We start from the raw sequence: 17,926 nt of genomic DNA on the forward strand, positions 1-17,926 counted from the left end.
ATATCAGTGACTGCCGGTTTTATAAACAGCGAGAAATGTTATATACAACAAACAACGCAGAAGCTACTAATATCACCGTTCCTCCTCCTGGCTTGGTCTCTCCAGCAAATGAGCCGACTCCTCATGTCGCAACTGTCGCGGATAAGCATCAAAGTTGAGCTCGCCAACTAGCTTTCGCATATTACTACGCAAGTCAGCCTTCCATCAGCGAAGCAGTCCACAAGGGCTATTGCACTTACTCAAGGAGATCCTGCAAACTAAAACTAACGACAGACCTCAGAACTTCAAGGGCAACAAAGGCCGAGAAAGATGGATCCTCGACATGTGAAATGTTGAGCAGCTTGTCGTCAATCTTCTGCATTCGCCGTGCGAGCGGGAAACTTTCAGGTGTCGAGAGATACGGCGGTAATGGCTGGGCATTTGTAATCGCTGCTGAGAGATGGCATAGCAGCGATGTGATTCGATGAGAATTGAAATCGGCGGATTTTAGAGCAATCTCTGCGAGCCGTGCCATCCACGGTCTATCACTGTCATCTCCAGAATTTTCCGAATCAACTGAGAGAGCGTCCAGGTTCTGGGTTGTATGTGCCATCAGCGACATACTTGTGAGGATGCGCTGGATTTCAGAAATGATGTTGTCGTATGTTTCCTTGGGGAATTTGCCGCCGATGGGTGGCTCAAAGGTGCTAAAGTGACTATGCATGCGCAGGCCGGTGAGTAGCATCATCTCTTCCTTGAATATATTACGTCGCGACTTTTGGAGGTGATGAGCTGGCGAGTTCTTGTCGTCTGTGTTACCCAGTTCACCTGCGAGCCACAACTCTATTGTCGAGTGCATGGCACTGTAGAACTTGGCGAGTACAAAGAGACTCCGGCCAAGGAGCTTCCGTAGCTGGGATTTTGCGGTGATCGGGTACGGGAAGATAACCCAGAAGAACGATATGGCACAGCCAGCGGCGACAGCGGCGAGCTTGTAGGGGCCGAATAGATAGATTGGGTAGTATGGTTGACCGTTCTCCTCGGCTGCAGTAACTCCCAATTTGGCAACCTTCACGCGTGTTAGACAGGCATTAGGCAGGAGGTGAGACGAGACGTACCTGCAGTTCGTAACCGACAATCACGTTCAACGTGACGATAGCAATGACAGATGGGCCAAAGTACTGCGGTAATTTGACATAGGGATAGTACTATAATTGGTCAGCAACTGTTCACCCGCATACACGTTTCCAATACATACCGCAATCACGTTAGCGATGAACAGGAAGACAATAACGCCTGCTGTCTTGCCGTCCACAATATACCACACTATGAGACTCAGCACAAGGGAGGCTGTAGTTGCAAGAATCCGAGCAACGAATCCAAACATTGTCTGGCCGCTTGTCGGACTCATGCCAATGACAATGACAATCATGGCCCAAATACATCTCTGACGAATGAAAAAGTCTTGAGTCTGATGCAGATAGGCGAGGATTCCGACGGAAAATGAAGCTGCAGATACCCGGAACCCAAATGTGCTCTGATCAGACTTGATAACATGCGAAATGGTTCGCAGAATCATACTCCCCTTTTCCCAGATATTTTCCGGTGGTAGATGCTCCGGATCGGGAAACCCAGTTGACATTGATGCACGATGGATATTTGACGGGTCCACATGGGACGATTGCCGACTAGCCTGTAGATCCTCCTTTTCCTTCTCCTTTTCGCTGTGTAGTGAGAACAACTCCCGGATGGAACCCTGCCTCGGAAAGATCAGACGGGACTTTTTCATCGTTCCATCAGCCACCTTTGCGTCGGCAAATTTTACCAACTTCAACGTGGCATTGAGTAAGTCATCCTGGAGATGACCCATGTACAGGATAAGGAAGAATTCCTGACGCACATCAGGGTCAGCCGTAAGAATTGGATGCTTCCGGCCAGGCGCCGTCACGTCTGTATATTTCTCAGAAGCCGAGAATGCCTCCAGCGAAGCTAACGCCTCTGGTAGATGCTTCCTTCGTGAGTAATAACTGCGCAGATCACGCTCAAACTGTGACACAAAGTTCGGGTCAAGAGGGCTAAGTGTTTGGCCCCTTGCTTCTTCATCCCTAGCCGTAGATCCACCTTGATGCGGCAATTTTTGCTTGTCCAAATGCTTAGCTGAAATAAGCTCCAGGGACAGCAAGAAGTGAGACAGTCCCAGCTTGACGAGTTCAGTGGCATCCACAAGCCGCGCGTGATGAGTCTCCACTACTTTCTGGATCTCCGATTGTTTCAGCGCATTCTCTCCTGTCCCATTGAGACTGTCTGTCTCATCGTCACCATCACGCGGCCCTTCATTCTTGATAATGGTTTCCAGTATCTCAGGCAGCATTGACATTCCAGCAAGTGGAAGAAGCAAACCTCGAAAAAGTGAAGCCATTATACTCAAGTCTTCGGATGATAGCTTGCCCCACGCGATCTCCTCCTTAGAGTAGAACAGATCAGCGTGCAGTTTACTATGCAAGCCATTGAGCTTATTTATGGCTGCCTGCAGCTGTTTCTGCTTGGATTGTAAATTCGTGTCGCCCTCGCTCTGCATATCTCGAGTGCTCATTGCGGTCCGTGCCCGGCGCAGGAAACCCTTCCCCGAAAACAAGCCGGTCACTGCACTACCTTCGGCGAATGAAATTTGTGCCTGCAACACTGCTTCAGCAGACGAGACGTATTCTTTGATGTCGTGGAAGACATTTCCCCGGCTAGTGATGGGAAATATGAGAAGAGACACGCCAGTAGCGATCGCGAAACCTATCATGAAGCCTTTCAACAACCTCGAAATGAATTCTAGGCCCTCTGATAGGGTGATAAATGTGCCAGCACGGGTAATAGTCACTGAAGCAAAAATGGAGAAAGCTACCATTGGGTCCTGCAATTCCATAGGCTTCAGCGCACGCAGTGCATTGGCGCCCCTAAATGTTGCATATTAGAGTTATAAATTAATTTAAAACGCCCTAAGGGGAGCCACTCACCAAATCATGAAAATAAGCCAGACTGCAGCCACCGCACAAGCATCGCTACTGTACCCATTGCGCACAGCCTCGCTGGCGTCAGCAGGAGTATTATGCTCCCTCGCCTTGACGGCGCAGAAAACTGCTAAACAACAAAGTGAAGCAGATACGCAAGTGGATAGTAAGTCAAAAAACATGATCTTCATGAACTTCGCCCGGGGCATCAATCCTTGGGAAAGCACCGAGATCAAGGCTGACAGATAGCCAATCGTGGTAGTGATATTTGAGATAGCATCACTCTGGTATCTGGCAATTTTTAGTCGCGTGCGGCAGAATGGGGTCGTTCGGCATACATACATGGCAATTGTGATTGTAGGTGCCAAAGCGCCTTTCAGCATCATGAGAAAGCTTCGAGAATCGAGATCAAGCTTTTCCAACCATTTCAACGGATTCAAGAGACTTCTATTTTTCTGTTAGAATATTTATGTATAGCAGATTCAAGACTGTACCTACTTGACTCTCCCAGGCGTCCGCGCCTGGGGTTTTTGGTCAACCATGGGATGGCTATGCTTGTACCCCAAGCTCTCAGAGTACCATCCGGGAATTTGAGACTCCTTTTCACGAGGCTGGCAGTTCTTCTTGCGAGTCACTTGTTGTGGTGTTGACAATAGGAGAGTAAGATGAAAACTTGACTCGATCTACGCTGCCGGAACGTAAGTGGCTGCACTCGGATCGGGTTGCCGTGCAAGTCGCTTCGTACCGAGCCAAGTGCCGATGGGGCGCCGAGACAACCACTATCGGGCGTCGATTGATCCTCCACCTTTTACTCAATTTTGAGCGCCAATGGAGAGTCCTAGGCGTGTGATATTTCTCCCCAGCACTCGTGCTGGACAAAGTTTGAGGAGAAGGTTCGATGGCGGGAGGATGAATTCGGAAGTCACGTGAACATGGTCGGCATGAAACTATTGGAAAAATGGCTTGGCATGAGAATCGAGTTCTCTCTCGAAGTGTTGGTCTCTGTTTTGGATATGTTTGTGGCCTTTTTCTCCTTGAAATTACAGAGGCAGATACTTCAAAGGATTGTATGTATCCCCCCTGTTGAGTGGAGTTTACTATCGACCAGGTGGGGCGGAATGGACTTTTCCCGTTGCCTGCCGTATGAACGCCCGCGGTTATAGACTGGCCACAAGGTGGCATTGTTGAACTCACGACTTTCACTTATTGATCGCCTATTGTGTTTGGTTCACTGTCAAGGACTTAATTCAATAAAAGTGCGGGGTTGCCACCTAGGTACCATTCAAAAAGGTCGCATCTCCCGAAGATTGGGCCGTCCCGAGCAGATATATATCGCATCCATTCCTACGGTATTGACTACACCATATGTCCAAAAGGGCTAAAGTGTGGCCTGCGACACTGAAGAGACAAGATGACACGTGGAGAATCGAGTTTTAGATCCTCAGAAGTTCAGTAAGCAGCAATGACTATTTAGTTCCCCTCAGCACCTTGAGCATGGCAAAGCTTCTCACAGTAATAGGTCATCTAGCAAATAGTTAGTAGAATTCCAACACAATAAAATGATTCTCTCACTTCGTCTCCACCAATGTGCCACCCTGCAGAGTTACAATATGTGCCATCCTATCTCCAATTAGCATGAAATTACTTGATAAAGCTATAGATGTGAAGCAAGAATCATACAAAGGTACAGTCGGGGCACGAATCCCACTGCTTATCGCCCGTGTGACGATTCCTGTAATAGTCACAGGCACACTTGGTCTCGGCGGGGAGAATTTCGTAATTGGTTGACCAGGTATAGCTGGGGCTGAAAGGAGTACCGCCAACCGGCTGGGATACTCTGTCGGTCACGCAGACTGCGACGTTGTGCAGTTTGGCAAGGGCGCTGGAAATATATGGATTAGTGTCAGGCGAATGATTCAAATGGAGAGAGTCGATGATGAGGTCTATGCATACCCTCCTGAAAAGGCAAGGAAAAGGGGGATCGAGGTGAACTTCATTTTGAAGATGGAGTCTTGGGATACAGTACAATCTTAGAGACGGCTGTGTGTAATGAATTGGAGAGCTACAGGGGAAGTATTTAACCTAGACGAGGGAATAATTCATGTCACCGAATTTATCGCGGCTGGCTCGCAAGGTATCATCTACCTTCGGGATTCCAATAGATAATTCTGAGACCGAGAGAAACTTCAGGATCGACTAGATCAGCAGGTGGCTACTTACATCCAGCCAACGTGTGATCAACAGGGTCGGGATGCTACATACAGTAACCGTTGCAGCGATCGCCTTGTCTCAGAGATTAACCTTAAAGCTCAGCGTTGCCCGATAGGGCCTGACAAAAGAATCGGTTGGGTATTATTTGGGAGGATCCTTGCCTTTCTGCAGGGTACCTTAATCTGGGGAAATTTCGGGGAAAACCAGACCACCCGTTCGGAACGGTTAATTTATATCAATTGGGGCTGGAAGTGAGACAGCATGTGTTTGATTGTAGATCTCACCCTGGTTGGATGTAGGGTCTATCTCTCTGTGGTATAAGATCAGCGTCTTAAGCACTGCCTCCATGTGTGAAAGTACGGGATTGAATCTATCTAAGTTTTGCCAAGATGAATACCGTTGCAAATCTACGACCGGGCGTAGATGGGACGACATATTCTGACTTTCTGCAGAGGAAGAGGTCTCACTTTTGAGATCCTGCACATCCGCTATTCCAGCAATAGGAGAAATTTGTGAAGCCACGCACTGGTATTGTGTGGATATTTACGGCTCCTTCAGGGAACGAGGTTTGAAATGTTTGGTTGCGTCTGGAGAGCCGTTGAGGGATTTGTCTTGAATTCGAACTTCAAGGGCCCTGGGGATGCAAATCGAAACCATATCAAGTAAATGCCCTCATATTGCGAGACCCACTGGTATCGTGCACCAAGTCTAGAGAAAGGACTCCATGAGATCTCAGCATGCCAATCGACATAAATGGTCAACTTTCCCAGTAGCATGGAAGGTATGTAGGAGCGAGCACCAAGACCTTTTACAAATTCAATTACCTTGTCTTTACACAGAACAATGCTCTTCAACGCTCTTGTCGGCTTTTCGTTGGCCACTGTCGCCATTGCGGCTCCGTTGACGGCATCCGGCCTCAACAGTACCCAGTGGACACCGGATCATATCCTCCAGCCAGATGAAGTTATCTTGTACGGAGAGGGCCGAAGTAAGTATTCTGTGGCAGCGAGAGTTCTTATAAGGGTTTTGCTAACGCAATTCCCCTCATAGTGGAAGTTGTCCACGAAACCGTCTACCACGCACTCCTCGCCTCGCAAGAGATTTCGCTCGACGTGCCCGAGGTCGACGATATCACCCGCAGTATCGCCAACAATGGCCGCAACGAATCCCACCTGAACGCCCGAGCGGACTGCGCATTCACTACGGCCGTGGTCACCGACAGATCCCAGACCTTCATCGACTGGGACGTGCAAATGTCCCCCGTCGTGATCGGCACTGGAACCGGCATTGACGTCTACGTCAGTTCCGGATACACCGTAAGCAACAGCATCAATGTCAGCGGCGGCCTGGACTGGAAGGCGATCAAGGATAAGCTGGGCGTTTCTCTCGGAATCGATTATACCCGCACCTGGTCTACCCAGACTGTGATCAACATCAAGGGGAATGTTGCGGATGGTTATTCTGGAGTGATGATTACCAAGCCTATCAAGACTCGCCGGTTTGGTCGCGTTTTGACTGGTTGTCTTGGCTCGCAGACTCAGAGTGGAACTTTCCAGGCGGACTCTTATCAGGAGGGTTCTTATGCTGGGGTGAAGTGGGTTTCTGGTGCTATTACTATGTGCACGAAGAAGGAGTTCCCGCTGTCTCGTTGCAATGGACTTGGAAACTTTATTTAAATGTTTTTGGTGTGGATTGTATCATCGGGGCTGGCGTGTCACGCTATTGGTGCTGGGCCTGGCTACATGGCGTGAATTCAGGAGCGGTGACCTTGAATCTCGATGAGAAGGCCCTTCAAGAGCGCTGAAGAAGGATCCTGACATTTTGATCGTTAGATGTAAAGATGTAGGCATTTGGTTGTTGACAATATTCCGGTTGCTATTCATAGATGTTCCAGTATTGCCATTTCGGGTCTTCCTTGCACATCGAGAAAGATACCTCGGCAAAGGTTCTTCGAGCCACAATTGTCTCTTTGTGAATATGGACATTTATGCATTTAGCATAAATTCAACCCTGCGTCATCACGATTGCAAGTGAGTCAGACTCTCGGATTCTCACACTATTTCCACTTTAATCAGATGGGATGACTCGAAGGCACCCATTTGGAACTGTGGCGATGCTAGTGGGAAACACAGCCACACTGCCACAGCCACGAAAGTGTGGGCCACAACCCGCGGTTGAACGAGCTCGAAATTGAGTCGCGTAGGATGCTCTTCCAGGCTACCGAGGAGATAACAACAACATAAGCTGCAAACGGACTATTCCAGATCTAGTAAACTTCACGTAGAATGACTCGCGAAGCTGTCAAAACTAGGTCACTTCCTGGGGCTAGCCAGCAGAGCAGCTTTGGATGACATCATGTGGACCACTGGCTGGACTTTCGACTGTGGCTGTCACTGGTCCGCTCCGTTCGTATCGCCAGCATGCAAGATACGAAGCCGACTAGAGTGTTTCAGGGAGGAGCGGAGTAACGGACTTCTGGCTGCGGCACAACGTTGCTATCCGTAAGGCTCGGGCATGGACACCTAGGCGAGTGTCTTTGCGGAAGGAGTTGCGAAGTCTGTGCCGTCGGATAAGCTCGTCAAGCCTTGCCGAAGAAGAAACTGCCCGTCCAGTCCAGCGGTCTCTCTGAGCTTTACCGTTGGCCGCGCGCGAGACTGGCTTTTCGCACAATTTCGGGGCGACCTCTCACATGGCGTCGATCGTGTGGGGACTATCGAACCAATCAATCGAGGCACGGCAAAGCCAGTGTCGGACATTGTCCATGGTGGAGCCGGATTCCCTGCAAAGGCGCACCTTGGCAACCTCCGAATCCCTATAGGGCCCAAGGCTGGAGAACGCGTCATTAGCCATGTTCCTTGGGGTGCTGGGGAGTAAGGCGATTGAAATGAAGATATCACTTGACATCATGGGTTTTTACGAGACAATGGAGACAATGCGAGGGGGATATACCCACGAAGTCAATATTCTGCAAGAAGAATGCGCCTGTCAACAGTAGAGAACAGTCGTCAACATTCGTGGATCGCCGGGTGATCTGCCAGCTTGCTTTTTTGGGTTACCAGACTGCATACTCCGGCGTTTTGTGGAGAGATGTAAAATCTGGAAATTCGGTCGTTTTGGTAGCCAGTCATAACGGTCAATTATTGTCATTGTGTTGAGAGGAGAAGACTCAAGACTTGCTTGATTCTGGAAAACACCCCGTCAGCGCCAAGACCCCGCCAAGGCTCGCGATAAATAAGGCCAGGCCCGCTCTTCCTTCACCCCTGATCTTTTCTTTCGCTCATTCCTCCCCGGGCTTTGTCTGTCCAGACAACTCCTTCACATTCCTCCAGGCTTGACTGCCTTGCGCCTTGAATCAGCTGCTGGTTCCTGAAATACATGCGTAAGTCTTCTCTCAATCCATCATTTCAAGGTCCTTGCCACTGGCACGACGTTATCGGAAACCGCGCAACTAACTGTCAATCACAACAGACCGTATTAACTCGTGGGCGAAAGCTCACGCCTCTTCTCGCGGCCTGCCAAACCAACCCTCCACCCTCCCCGAGGCCACGAGCCAGATTCCCGAAGTTGATCCGTCCACGGAATCTTCTTCCACCCTCAAGGATGATCAAGTGACTGCACCATCCGGCGGCCCTGTCACTACGGCAGGGCCCGCAGAGGAAGAGAAATCTCAAAACCCGGGCCTCGTCACCCGCATGCGCAACGGGACGGGCCGGTTCTACAATCACACCAAGGATGCCCTCTGCCACAGCTGGGTCAACGTCCTGCTGGTCTTCGTACCAGTGGGTATTGCCGTCGAAGCTGCCGGCCTCAACCCAGCTGTCATCTTCGCAATGAACGCTGTGGCTATCATCCCTCTGGCGGGTCTACTTAGCCATGCTACCGAGAGTGTGGCTAGCCGACTGGGCGACACCATGGGCGCCCTGATCAACGTCTCGTTCGGTAATGCCGTCGAGCTGATCATTTTCATCATTGCTCTGGTCAAGAATGAAATTCGTATCGTCCAGGCTTCCTTGCTGGGTTCAATCCTGGCAAACCTGCTCCTGATTCTGGGTATGGCGTTCCTACTAGGTGGTCTGCGATTCCAGGAACAGATCTACAACAGTACTGTCACCCAGATGAGTGCTTGTATGCTCAGTCTGGCCGTGACCAGTCTGCTTCTACCCACTGCTTTCCATGCCTCGTTCTCGGACGCTGAAGAAGCCGATCGACGAACTCTCAAGGTTAGCCGTGGTACCAGTGTGGTTCTCTTGCTGGTGTACATCTTGTATATCCTCTTCCAGCTGAGAACCCATTCCTACCTCTATGCCAGTATTCCACAACGCATCATCGACGAGGAGTCGCACCCCGGTGTTCTGGCCGATTTCATGAACAGCTCTTCCGATTCCTCGAGCAGCTCCAGTGACGAATCCGTTGACACCACGAGCTCCTGGACCACTGCCAAGCGCATCAAGAGGGCCATGAAGAATCGCCGCCGTCGCAAGTCCAGTACCAGCTCCAAGGGCACCACCTCACGTCAATCTGTTCAGAAGAAGGTTATTATCGACGAGAATCCAGCCTCCGTTGGTAACTCGATCGCCAGCAATGAAGCTAACTCCTGTGCTGTCGACATTGGTGAGGAGATCCGCTATGATGCCGATGACGATGCGGGCCAGGCCTCCGAGTTCCGCTCTCGTGACTTTGGTATCGCTATGAACCGCATGGAAAGTGCCCGTAGCGAGAAGGAGCGCAAGCGTGAACGCAAGAAGCGCAGAGAGCAGAGAGCCGAAAAGGCTCGCAGCAAGCCTTCCGGCCAAGCAGAGCAGTCACAGGATGCCCGGCCTTCGATGAAGGGATTCACCTCGACCCCCAACTGTGCTGGCGTGCCAGGCGCCGGAGAAACTGAACAGCGGAAACGCTCACCCTTCGGCCCGATTCCTTCTCTATTGTCCAACACAGTTTTCAGTTCCCAGACTCCTGCCCAATCCCCTCAGCTGGGGACTGCCGCCTCGCGCCCTGGAATCTCTCGTAGTAACTCGCTCCCCGCTCGTGTCAGTCGTCAACCCCCCGTTGGCAATGCCGTTCAATTCGCCCGTGGTGCTGCTCGCGTGGCTGGCCCCACCGACGCAGTGGCCCCTGAGACTGCCGTCGTGGAGGCTGAACCGGAGATGTCGCGTACCGCTGCCGTGGTCATGCTGCTCCTGTCTACCGGTCTGGTCGCTGTCTGTGCCGAGTTCCTCGTTGACGCTATTCCCGACATGGTCGCCAACTCGTCCGTCAGTGAGGCATTCATTGGTTTGATTATCCTGCCTATTGTCGGTAATGCGGCCGAGCACGTTACGGCCGTTAGCGTGGCCATGAAGAACAAGATGGATCTTTCCATAGGTGTTTCCGTTGGAAGTAGTATCCAGATTGGTATGTGTTTACTCTCTACAGGGACCTGACTCAAGATTCTTGCTAACTCTTGATGATACAGCCATCTTTGTCACTCCTCTCGTCGTCATCCTAGGCTGGTGTATGGACAAGGACATGTCCTTGTACTTTACCTTGTTCGAGACCATTTGTCTGTTTGTCACTGCATTTGTGGTGAATTTCCTGGTCCTGGATGGCCGGAGTAACTATCTCGAGGGTGCACTTTTGCTTGCCGCCTACATTATTATTGCGTGAGTCCTCCCCCCTGCTGCCGATTTCTCATGACCCTTCTAACGTTTCTATAGTTTGGCGGCTTTCTTCTACCCAGGCGACAACGAGACTAGCACCCTGGCTGGCTCTTAATCCCGAAGTTAATCGTGCTGGACATGGCTGACCCTTTGCTGCGTGATGCTGCATCGAGAGTAGTACTTGATACAGAGCACACGGACTCTTAATGCACCAACATTACCCGATGGTATTCCGATCCTGAACAAGGATTTCGTTTCATCGAGGTCAGGCTGGTGATTGCCATGTCATAACTTTGCAACTTCCTCTTATTCCATGTAATCAGTTCCAGATTGGAGATATTTATTACCTGCGTCAGCAATCTATTACTTGCTACCTAGGGGTGTCTGCATGACTACCCTCAAGGACTGACCAATTTCCATTTCCTTGTAATCCACTCTCGCACTGTTATCTTGGCTCCCTGGTCCGTAGTCCGAATCCAACCTTCCGGTCGTACCGACCCACTTATCCCCAATAACAGAGCCCTTTGGCGGGGATTTATCTCGCTTCCACCTGCCAAGGGTCCTGTCAACCAGCACGAGACACCTCCAACAACCCCATCACACTCGCATCTCCCACACACCAGCCACGTGTGATGCCACGAGTGGCTGTGTCTTGTCTGCCTGAGCCACATCGTGGCTCGGCATACCTGCTAGCGCCCGCACTAACCGGCAGACTAGCTGTTTAGTTCTTGAATGTTCCGTCAGAACTAGCGGAAATCGTGGTAAATGCTTGTAAAACCTGTCCTGTAATTATTCACCCGTCCTCTTTCCGCTTTCCCCTTTCCCCCCTTTTTGGGGGTCTTGAATAAGGGACTGCAGGTATGTTTTTGGATACTCCACTATACACTCCTGGAGGCGTTATTGTATTCTATGGTTTATATTGGAAGATCTCTTGCCTCCTTTCGAGTGCGTTATTTCTCCTACCGATCAGTAAATCCATGGTTAGTATTGTGTTTTTGTTTGTTTCATGTTATGCTGTGGACGGTAAGATTCGCTCGGCTACGCGGGTTGCGTTGATGGCTGAAGGGCTGCAGGAGCGGTGCCCCGAGCGTTGTTTCGCCCTACGCACTTCCGGTACGGGAGTCGGGAGGCCCTGTTGATCGCTTGTTGCCAAGACTTGTCGTGCATATAGTCGTGTTGGACGGAGTATAGTAGATTTTATTCTGTTTAGGGGTGTGCGAGATATTTTGTTTACATTTCCGGGATTTGTAGTTTCTTATGCAGTATCTTTCATTGTTATACCCCTTTGATGGGTTCTGTTTCGACCCCCCTTTTTCGGTATTTACTTATGACTATATCTCCGCCGAGCCTACGAGACTTGGCCCGGTGATGGTGACACATGGAGTGTCCACCTTGGCGCGTGCTGACGGGAAAGTACTGTACATAGCTAGGAGGGGATACAGTATTCTTCATTGTCTGGTCATTCGTTTGGTCATGGGTATGATCGGACTGGACTAGTCTCCATGGCTTCTAGTAAGAACATGTAATACTAGCCCGTTGGTATGGACTATGAGCTGATGACACTCTCGTCAAGGGTATTTTTCATTGAACCCTCAAACCCCTCGGGTCCATAGAATGGATACAAGAGGGTAGGGTGCCCTACGGAGAACATTAATGCCAAGACACATCAAATCGCATCTGCTTAGTCGGCCCGGGCCAGGACTAGGCGCCGGAATTAATCAGTCGTAGAGCGTACTCATTCTACATACAGTGGGAGTATGTACTGTATTGTATTATTATTTGTTGGTTCAGAACAACTCACTAAAGGCTTGTTCGGCGCTAAAACACCCTGTGCTCTCCACAGCCCTGTGGATCGTGGCCCCCCGTTATTGTTTTTTTATCCCTCAACGTGGCTCCGAGGGGTTCCATGACTCCTCATTTTGCAACTATGGGCTTGGAGCTGTGGAGGTCCCGGTTCCGGGCGGAATAAATAATATAGGAGAGAGGGGAGGAGGTCCTCCGTACAGTTTCCTATATTAATGTTATCTGTCCCTTCGTCTCATGTGCGCTTGTACTTGTCCTTGTACTGTTCCTGTTCCTAGTCGACCTTTTTATAGCGCTTGAATCGGCTCCCCATCATTCATAAAGCTTCCACCCCCCCCCCTGACTTGATTACTTCTCTTTCTCTAATTTCTCCTCATTCCTCCCCTCGCACACACATCCATCACAATGTCTTACTACGGAGGCGACCCCTATAACCGCCCACCCCCAGGCCCTCCAGCCGGCTACGACCAACGCCCACCCTACAACGACAGACCCCCCTACGACCGCGCCCCCTACAGCGCCCCTCCACCCATGGCCCGCCCCCCACCAGGTCCCCCTCCCCCGTTGCCCGCAGGCTGGCACCAAGAGTGGGAGCCCAACATGCGCCGCGCCTTCTGGGTCGAAGATAACACCGGCCGCGCGCAGTGGGAGCCTCCCTATCAGGGACAGGGTTACTATGATGGTTCGCGCAGTGCGCCCCCGCCTGAACCCCAGGGCGGTTATTATGCGGCCCCGTCTGGACCCCCGCCTGCTGGGTATGATCAGCGTGGGTATGGGGGTGGGTATGAGCAGCAGGCGCCTGTTGTTGTGGAGGAGAAGGAGAAGAGTAGTAATGCGGGCAAGTATCTGGCTGTGGGTGCGGCGGGTTTGGCGTTGGGTGGTATTGCGGGTGCTTTGATTGAGCATGAGCGTGGTGAGTTATGATTTCTTCGGAATTTTTTTTGATGGGACTCAAAGATGTCGTTTTGTGTTGAGTCCTTGCTAATATGTCATATGTAGATGAGGATTCGGAGCGCGAGGATATTGCTGAGGCTCGTGAGGAGGCTTACTACGAGGGTCGTGAGGACCAGTATGAGGATGATGGTGGTTGGTGATAGAGAGGCAGTATTCTGAGGGATTGATTTCTGTACTGAATGTGATTCCTCGATTGAGGGTTTCATATTCAATTCGAGACTGGGTTCTCATGTCGGTTCTAGCATTGCAGCGATGATTTAGTTATCCGTTCTTCTACTATCAGCGTCATTTCGCGTTGGATATCCTTTTCTCTGCTCGAATTACACTATCTGGTCACGCGATTTGCAGTTCATGATTTTGGATCGTTCCATTCTATTTTGACTGAATCCGACTTTGCAGGCATCTATCACTAAAAGTAAGGTCTATACGAACAACTCATGCATCTAAGATCTTCCCGGGATTCAGCAACCAATGCGGATCCAAACTCCGCTTTAACGTCTTCATCACGTCGATAGTGACAGGCCCCAACTCTTTCTCCAGACAATGCTTCTTCCCCAATCCAATGCCATGCTCGCCCGATACTGTTCCATCCATCTCCAACGCACGATCAACCATAGTATCAACGCACTTCTTCACGCCATCCACTTGTTCTGGAATGTCAGGGTTATACATAACTGCCTGGTGAAAGTTCCCATCACCAACATGTCCGAGTACGGTCGAGAATAATCCCAGTTTCGATGCATCGGTCTTCGACTGCTCAACGATGTCGCCTAGATTGGAGAGCGGGACGGCGACGTCCGTAGACCAGATCTGAGTTCCTTCTGGACGCACGGAGAGAATCGCCCAAAGGGCTTGCTTGCGCGCTGACCAGAGTGCCGTCATGGTCTTTTCGTCCAGTGATGCGACGAACCTTGATCCACCGTGTGCGTGTGCGATTTCCCGAGCCGCTGAAATACTATCCTCGACAGCTCGTTCTGAACCGGAGAATTTGATGAATAGAGTCGGTTTCTCGGACCACATTTTCCCCCCAGTGCCGCCTGTCTGATTAATCACCCGCATTTGAACATCATCCATCAACTCCAGCGCTGCAAGCGCAACACCACCCCGAATCATCGAGGTAGCAGCCCTCGTAGCCGCCGCAACAGATGGGAACGCCGTCGTCGCCACGCCAAAATGCGACGGCACGATAGCCAGTTTCAGCGTTACTTCCGTGATAATCCCCAACGTCCCTTCAGACCCGGTAAACAAGCCATTGAGATTATACCCGGCCGAAGTCTTCCGGGGCCTCCGCCTCGTCTTAAGCACAGTTCCATCCGCCAAGACAACAGTAAGATTAATAACCCAGTCTTTCATAGTCCCATACCGCATAGCATTTGTCCCACTACAGTTTGTTGCAACCATACCCCCAATATGCGCCGTGGGACTTGGGTCTAGCGGTAAGAACAGACCAGTGGATTTAAGCGTGTCGTTCAGATTCACCCAGTTCACGCCTGGTTGCACGACCGCGTCCATGTCTTCTTCGTGGATGGCGATGATCTTGTCCATGCGGGAGAGGTCGATGCTGAAGCCGGAGTAGGGGGTGCTGAAGTGGCCCTCGACGCTGGAACCGGCGCCGAAGGGGATCATGGGGATTTTGTACTTTGTGCATATCTTTGCGATTAGGGAGACTTGTTCTGTGGTTGTCGGCATTATTATGGCAATTGGTCGGGCGGAGACGTTCGATGTTGATGCTTCCGAGTAGCTGTGGCTCTCTAGGTCGTCTGCGTCCATGCTGACGGCGTCTTCGCCGAGGACATCTTGGATTTCTTTGGCAGCCTAGATGATGATTAGTATGAGTTCTTGATTGAGGATGTTAGTTACGTACTTTGAGCATTGTGGGCTTATCGGCGTATTTAGGCATATTCTTCCCGATGCTCTGCTTCGTCTCGGTGTCACTCCAGCTGTAGTAGGCAACGGAGGTACCAACAGCACCGACAGCCAGTCCAGCCATAGCAGAGAGTACCGGGCTGGCCCGATTAGGTACTGCTGTTGACAGCCTGCGTGCCGCTGCGAATTGACTATTTAGCAGCCTAGTCCTTGCACGCAGCAGATGAGTCGTCGTCCTCGATATGATTCCCCTCATGCTTCCGGGGGAAACGCTGCGCCTGATCGGATTCAAATAGCGGATTGGGAGGCTAAAAGGGTGATGCCTTCAGGCCGAGATTAGAGTGTGTTGCCTGAGTAATTTGAAGACTAAATTGACCGGGTTTCTCCTTTCACCCAGCCTTGACGGAAAAAAGGAGTCGAGGTTGAAGTTCCCAGCCTCCTCAGGAGATCGGAGCCGAGGAAAGGCACGACCCCGGATTTTCCCCTTTTGTGGCGCTGAAGGGTCCAGCCACAGCCCCACTAGAAAGTCAATTCTGTACAACTAGAGTAGATATATTGGTAGTCTATCCTGCGTATATCAAATTAGACAACCTTCTAGTCAATTCTGTAGGCGGGACAAGAACATAGGGAAGGATTCAGTGGTTGAATTCTTCCAGGCAGCGATGGTTGAGTGGAAAAGTATCACGAAGAGGAAAGTCCCAGGAGTCAATATCCGCCTGATAGCAGCTGCCTTGACCAACTTCCCAGAACCTATCTTTTTTCCATCGTCAAAGTTAAATATCCTTCCTAACCCACCATCCTCATCACCTTTATCCTCCTGATTGTACCACAGTTCATCCAAACCCGTCAACCAATATGGCACCAGTCCGCCTCACCCCTCAGGACCGAGGTCCTCCCAGAAGGTCCTGTGAAGAATGCAAATGGCCGAAAAAGCGATGCTCTCGCGATAGGCCTCACTGTTCTCGTTGTCAAACTCAAGGCAAAGAATGCAGATACATCGAAGACATCGATCTCACGACGGAAGCCGACAGTTCAATCATAGAGAGCAGGCTGGATGCTCCTGCTACAAACGCTCATGCATTTTCTACACCAGGTCCCTCGATCGGTTCAACTTTGCCTGTCAACTCGGGTTTGTTTAATCTTGGGATCTCGTCTGTCTACCACACTGCACCGAGTCAACGTTCCCCAGCGGAGAACACTACTACTCAGAATACTCTAAACTTTGAGAATGTCACTCTACTCCCGATGCTGGATGCTGAGGAGATTCGGGACCGCTGGTTAAAGCCACACCTAATGACTGGAACTGGTCAAGCACCCAAGCACTTCCACGTCTTCACTGTTCAATACCTGTCTTGCGTGTTGCGATCGTACCCCGGCCAGCTCCTGGAAGAGAACATCATCCCGCCATTCATCCACCCGATGCAATTGACCCGCCAGCCCGTTCCCCCCGCCTTGGCCAATTGTTCATCCATCGTACGGCTGTGGATGAATCGAGCTCCGGGCAGCGAGGAATTAGTCCTCATGACTTTGAAGAACGAGATTGATCGCTTGGTCGCCCAGGTAGGATATAACCAGCAGAAAAAGCTATACACCCCAGCTTTTCTGATAACTAACACGTCCTCCAGAAACAGTCAATCGGCGACTTCGAGCTCCTCTGCTCCTTCCAAGCCCTCCTCATCTACATGATAATGGCCTACTTCTTCCCAATGAGCGATACCACCCTCCTCGGCGAAACCGACATCGCGACACTGCAAGAACTCGCCTTCTACTCGGCAAAACGAGGCCTTGCCTGTCCAGCCGAGAGCAAGCAAACCCGTCCAGACTGGGAATCCTGGATCGTAGCCTCTGCCAAACGACGCACTCTGGTTGCCATATACCTTTTCATCAACATCTACAATGCATCCAAGGACATGCCGAGTTTCGTGTCGAATGAGTTGGCGGATGTCCTTGTCCCCCAGGGCAAAGCGTTGTGGTTGGCGTCTGAGCGGGCGGGCTGGGTGACGGAGTACAATCGTCATTTGGCTAAGTGGGAAGATGGCATGTTGGAGGTTGCCGAGTTGTGGAGGGCTCCTGGGGTTGGGGTGCAGACTGAGAAGAGACGGGAAAGGATTGAGAGGTGGGTTAGGTCGGCGGATGAGTTTGGGATGATGCTTTTTGCGGTGACGGCACATTTGCATGGGTGTTGATAGATGTGATGCTGGTGTGGAGATGGCACAGTTACTCTTCTACAGAGGTGCTCGAATTAGTTGCGACGAATATTCCAGAGACTGAAATGCTGACAGCAATGTAACCTGGATGATCGCTCTGTGTACTTCCCCGCAATTCCCTTGCCGATCCCTGTTCGGACCACGGATTTTCCGATGTCTGTGCGACGCTCTTTAAAACCCCTGCCCCTCTTTGGTTTCAGCTCTCCTTCTTACACTCTCCTGACTGTATTAGACTTATGTCCTCAATGGTCAAATTTCGATCTTGGTGGTT

At 50.8% G+C, this 17,926-nt stretch overlaps 7 protein-coding genes across 7 annotated transcripts; 4 read left to right on the forward strand and 3 right to left on the reverse strand.

The window, feature by feature from the left end:
* Positions 1-72: 72 nt before the first annotated feature.
* Positions 73-3,520, reverse strand: N7496_005489 (aromatic acid exporter family protein; the record flags this gene model as incomplete). Its single annotated transcript, XM_056698418.1, has 7 exons — positions 73-184; positions 240-1,048; positions 1,098-1,187; positions 1,238-2,924; positions 2,985-3,269; positions 3,321-3,425; positions 3,477-3,520. The coding sequence occupies 7 exons, from the start codon at positions 3,518-3,520 to the stop codon at positions 73-75; spliced, it is 3,132 nt and encodes a 1,043-aa protein (XP_056556943.1).
* Positions 3,521-4,448: 928 nt separating this feature from the next.
* N7496_005490 (uncharacterized protein) lies at positions 4,449-4,975 on the reverse strand (the record flags this gene model as incomplete). Its single annotated transcript, XM_056698419.1, has 4 exons — positions 4,449-4,502; positions 4,551-4,598; positions 4,659-4,860; positions 4,932-4,975. The coding sequence occupies 4 exons, from the start codon at positions 4,973-4,975 to the stop codon at positions 4,449-4,451; spliced, it is 348 nt and encodes a 115-aa protein (XP_056556944.1).
* Positions 4,976-6,032: 1,057 nt separating this feature from the next.
* N7496_005491 (uncharacterized protein) lies at positions 6,033-6,865 on the forward strand (the record flags this gene model as incomplete). Its single annotated transcript, XM_056698420.1, has 2 exons — positions 6,033-6,177; positions 6,240-6,865. 2 exons carry the CDS (start codon positions 6,033-6,035, stop codon positions 6,863-6,865), a joined length of 771 nt encoding a protein of 256 aa, XP_056556945.1.
* A 1,699-nt stretch (positions 6,866-8,564) lies between these two features.
* Positions 8,565-10,940, forward strand: N7496_005492 (uncharacterized protein; the record flags this gene model as incomplete). Its single annotated transcript, XM_056698421.1, has 4 exons — positions 8,565-8,568; positions 8,658-10,580; positions 10,642-10,828; positions 10,883-10,940. The coding sequence occupies 4 exons, from the start codon at positions 8,565-8,567 to the stop codon at positions 10,938-10,940; spliced, it is 2,172 nt and encodes a 723-aa protein (XP_056556946.1).
* Positions 10,941-13,033: 2,093 nt separating this feature from the next.
* N7496_005493 (WW domain protein) lies at positions 13,034-13,722 on the forward strand (the record flags this gene model as incomplete). Its single annotated transcript, XM_056698422.1, has 2 exons — positions 13,034-13,541; positions 13,628-13,722. The coding sequence occupies 2 exons, from the start codon at positions 13,034-13,036 to the stop codon at positions 13,720-13,722; spliced, it is 603 nt and encodes a 200-aa protein (XP_056556947.1).
* A 295-nt stretch (positions 13,723-14,017) lies between these two features.
* Positions 14,018-15,572, reverse strand: N7496_005494 (FAD-binding oxidoreductase; the record flags this gene model as incomplete). The annotated part of the gene is made up of 2 exons (XM_056698423.1): positions 14,018-15,397; positions 15,447-15,572. 2 exons carry the CDS (start codon positions 15,570-15,572, stop codon positions 14,018-14,020), a joined length of 1,506 nt encoding a protein of 501 aa, XP_056556948.1.
* A 731-nt stretch (positions 15,573-16,303) lies between these two features.
* On the forward strand, positions 16,304-17,634 carry N7496_005495 (Zn(II)2Cys6 transcription factor domain-containing protein; the record flags this gene model as incomplete). The annotated part of the gene is made up of 2 exons (XM_056698424.1): positions 16,304-17,008; positions 17,074-17,634. The coding sequence occupies 2 exons, from the start codon at positions 16,304-16,306 to the stop codon at positions 17,632-17,634; spliced, it is 1,266 nt and encodes a 421-aa protein (XP_056556949.1).
* Between the last annotated feature and the right edge of the window lie 292 nt (positions 17,635-17,926).

This window comes from Penicillium cataractarum, assembly GCF_028827025.1.
Source record: "Penicillium cataractarum strain IBT 29864 chromosome Unknown utg000004l, whole genome shotgun sequence".
NCBI classification, from domain to species: domain Eukaryota; kingdom Fungi; phylum Ascomycota; class Eurotiomycetes; order Eurotiales; family Aspergillaceae; genus Penicillium; species Penicillium cataractarum.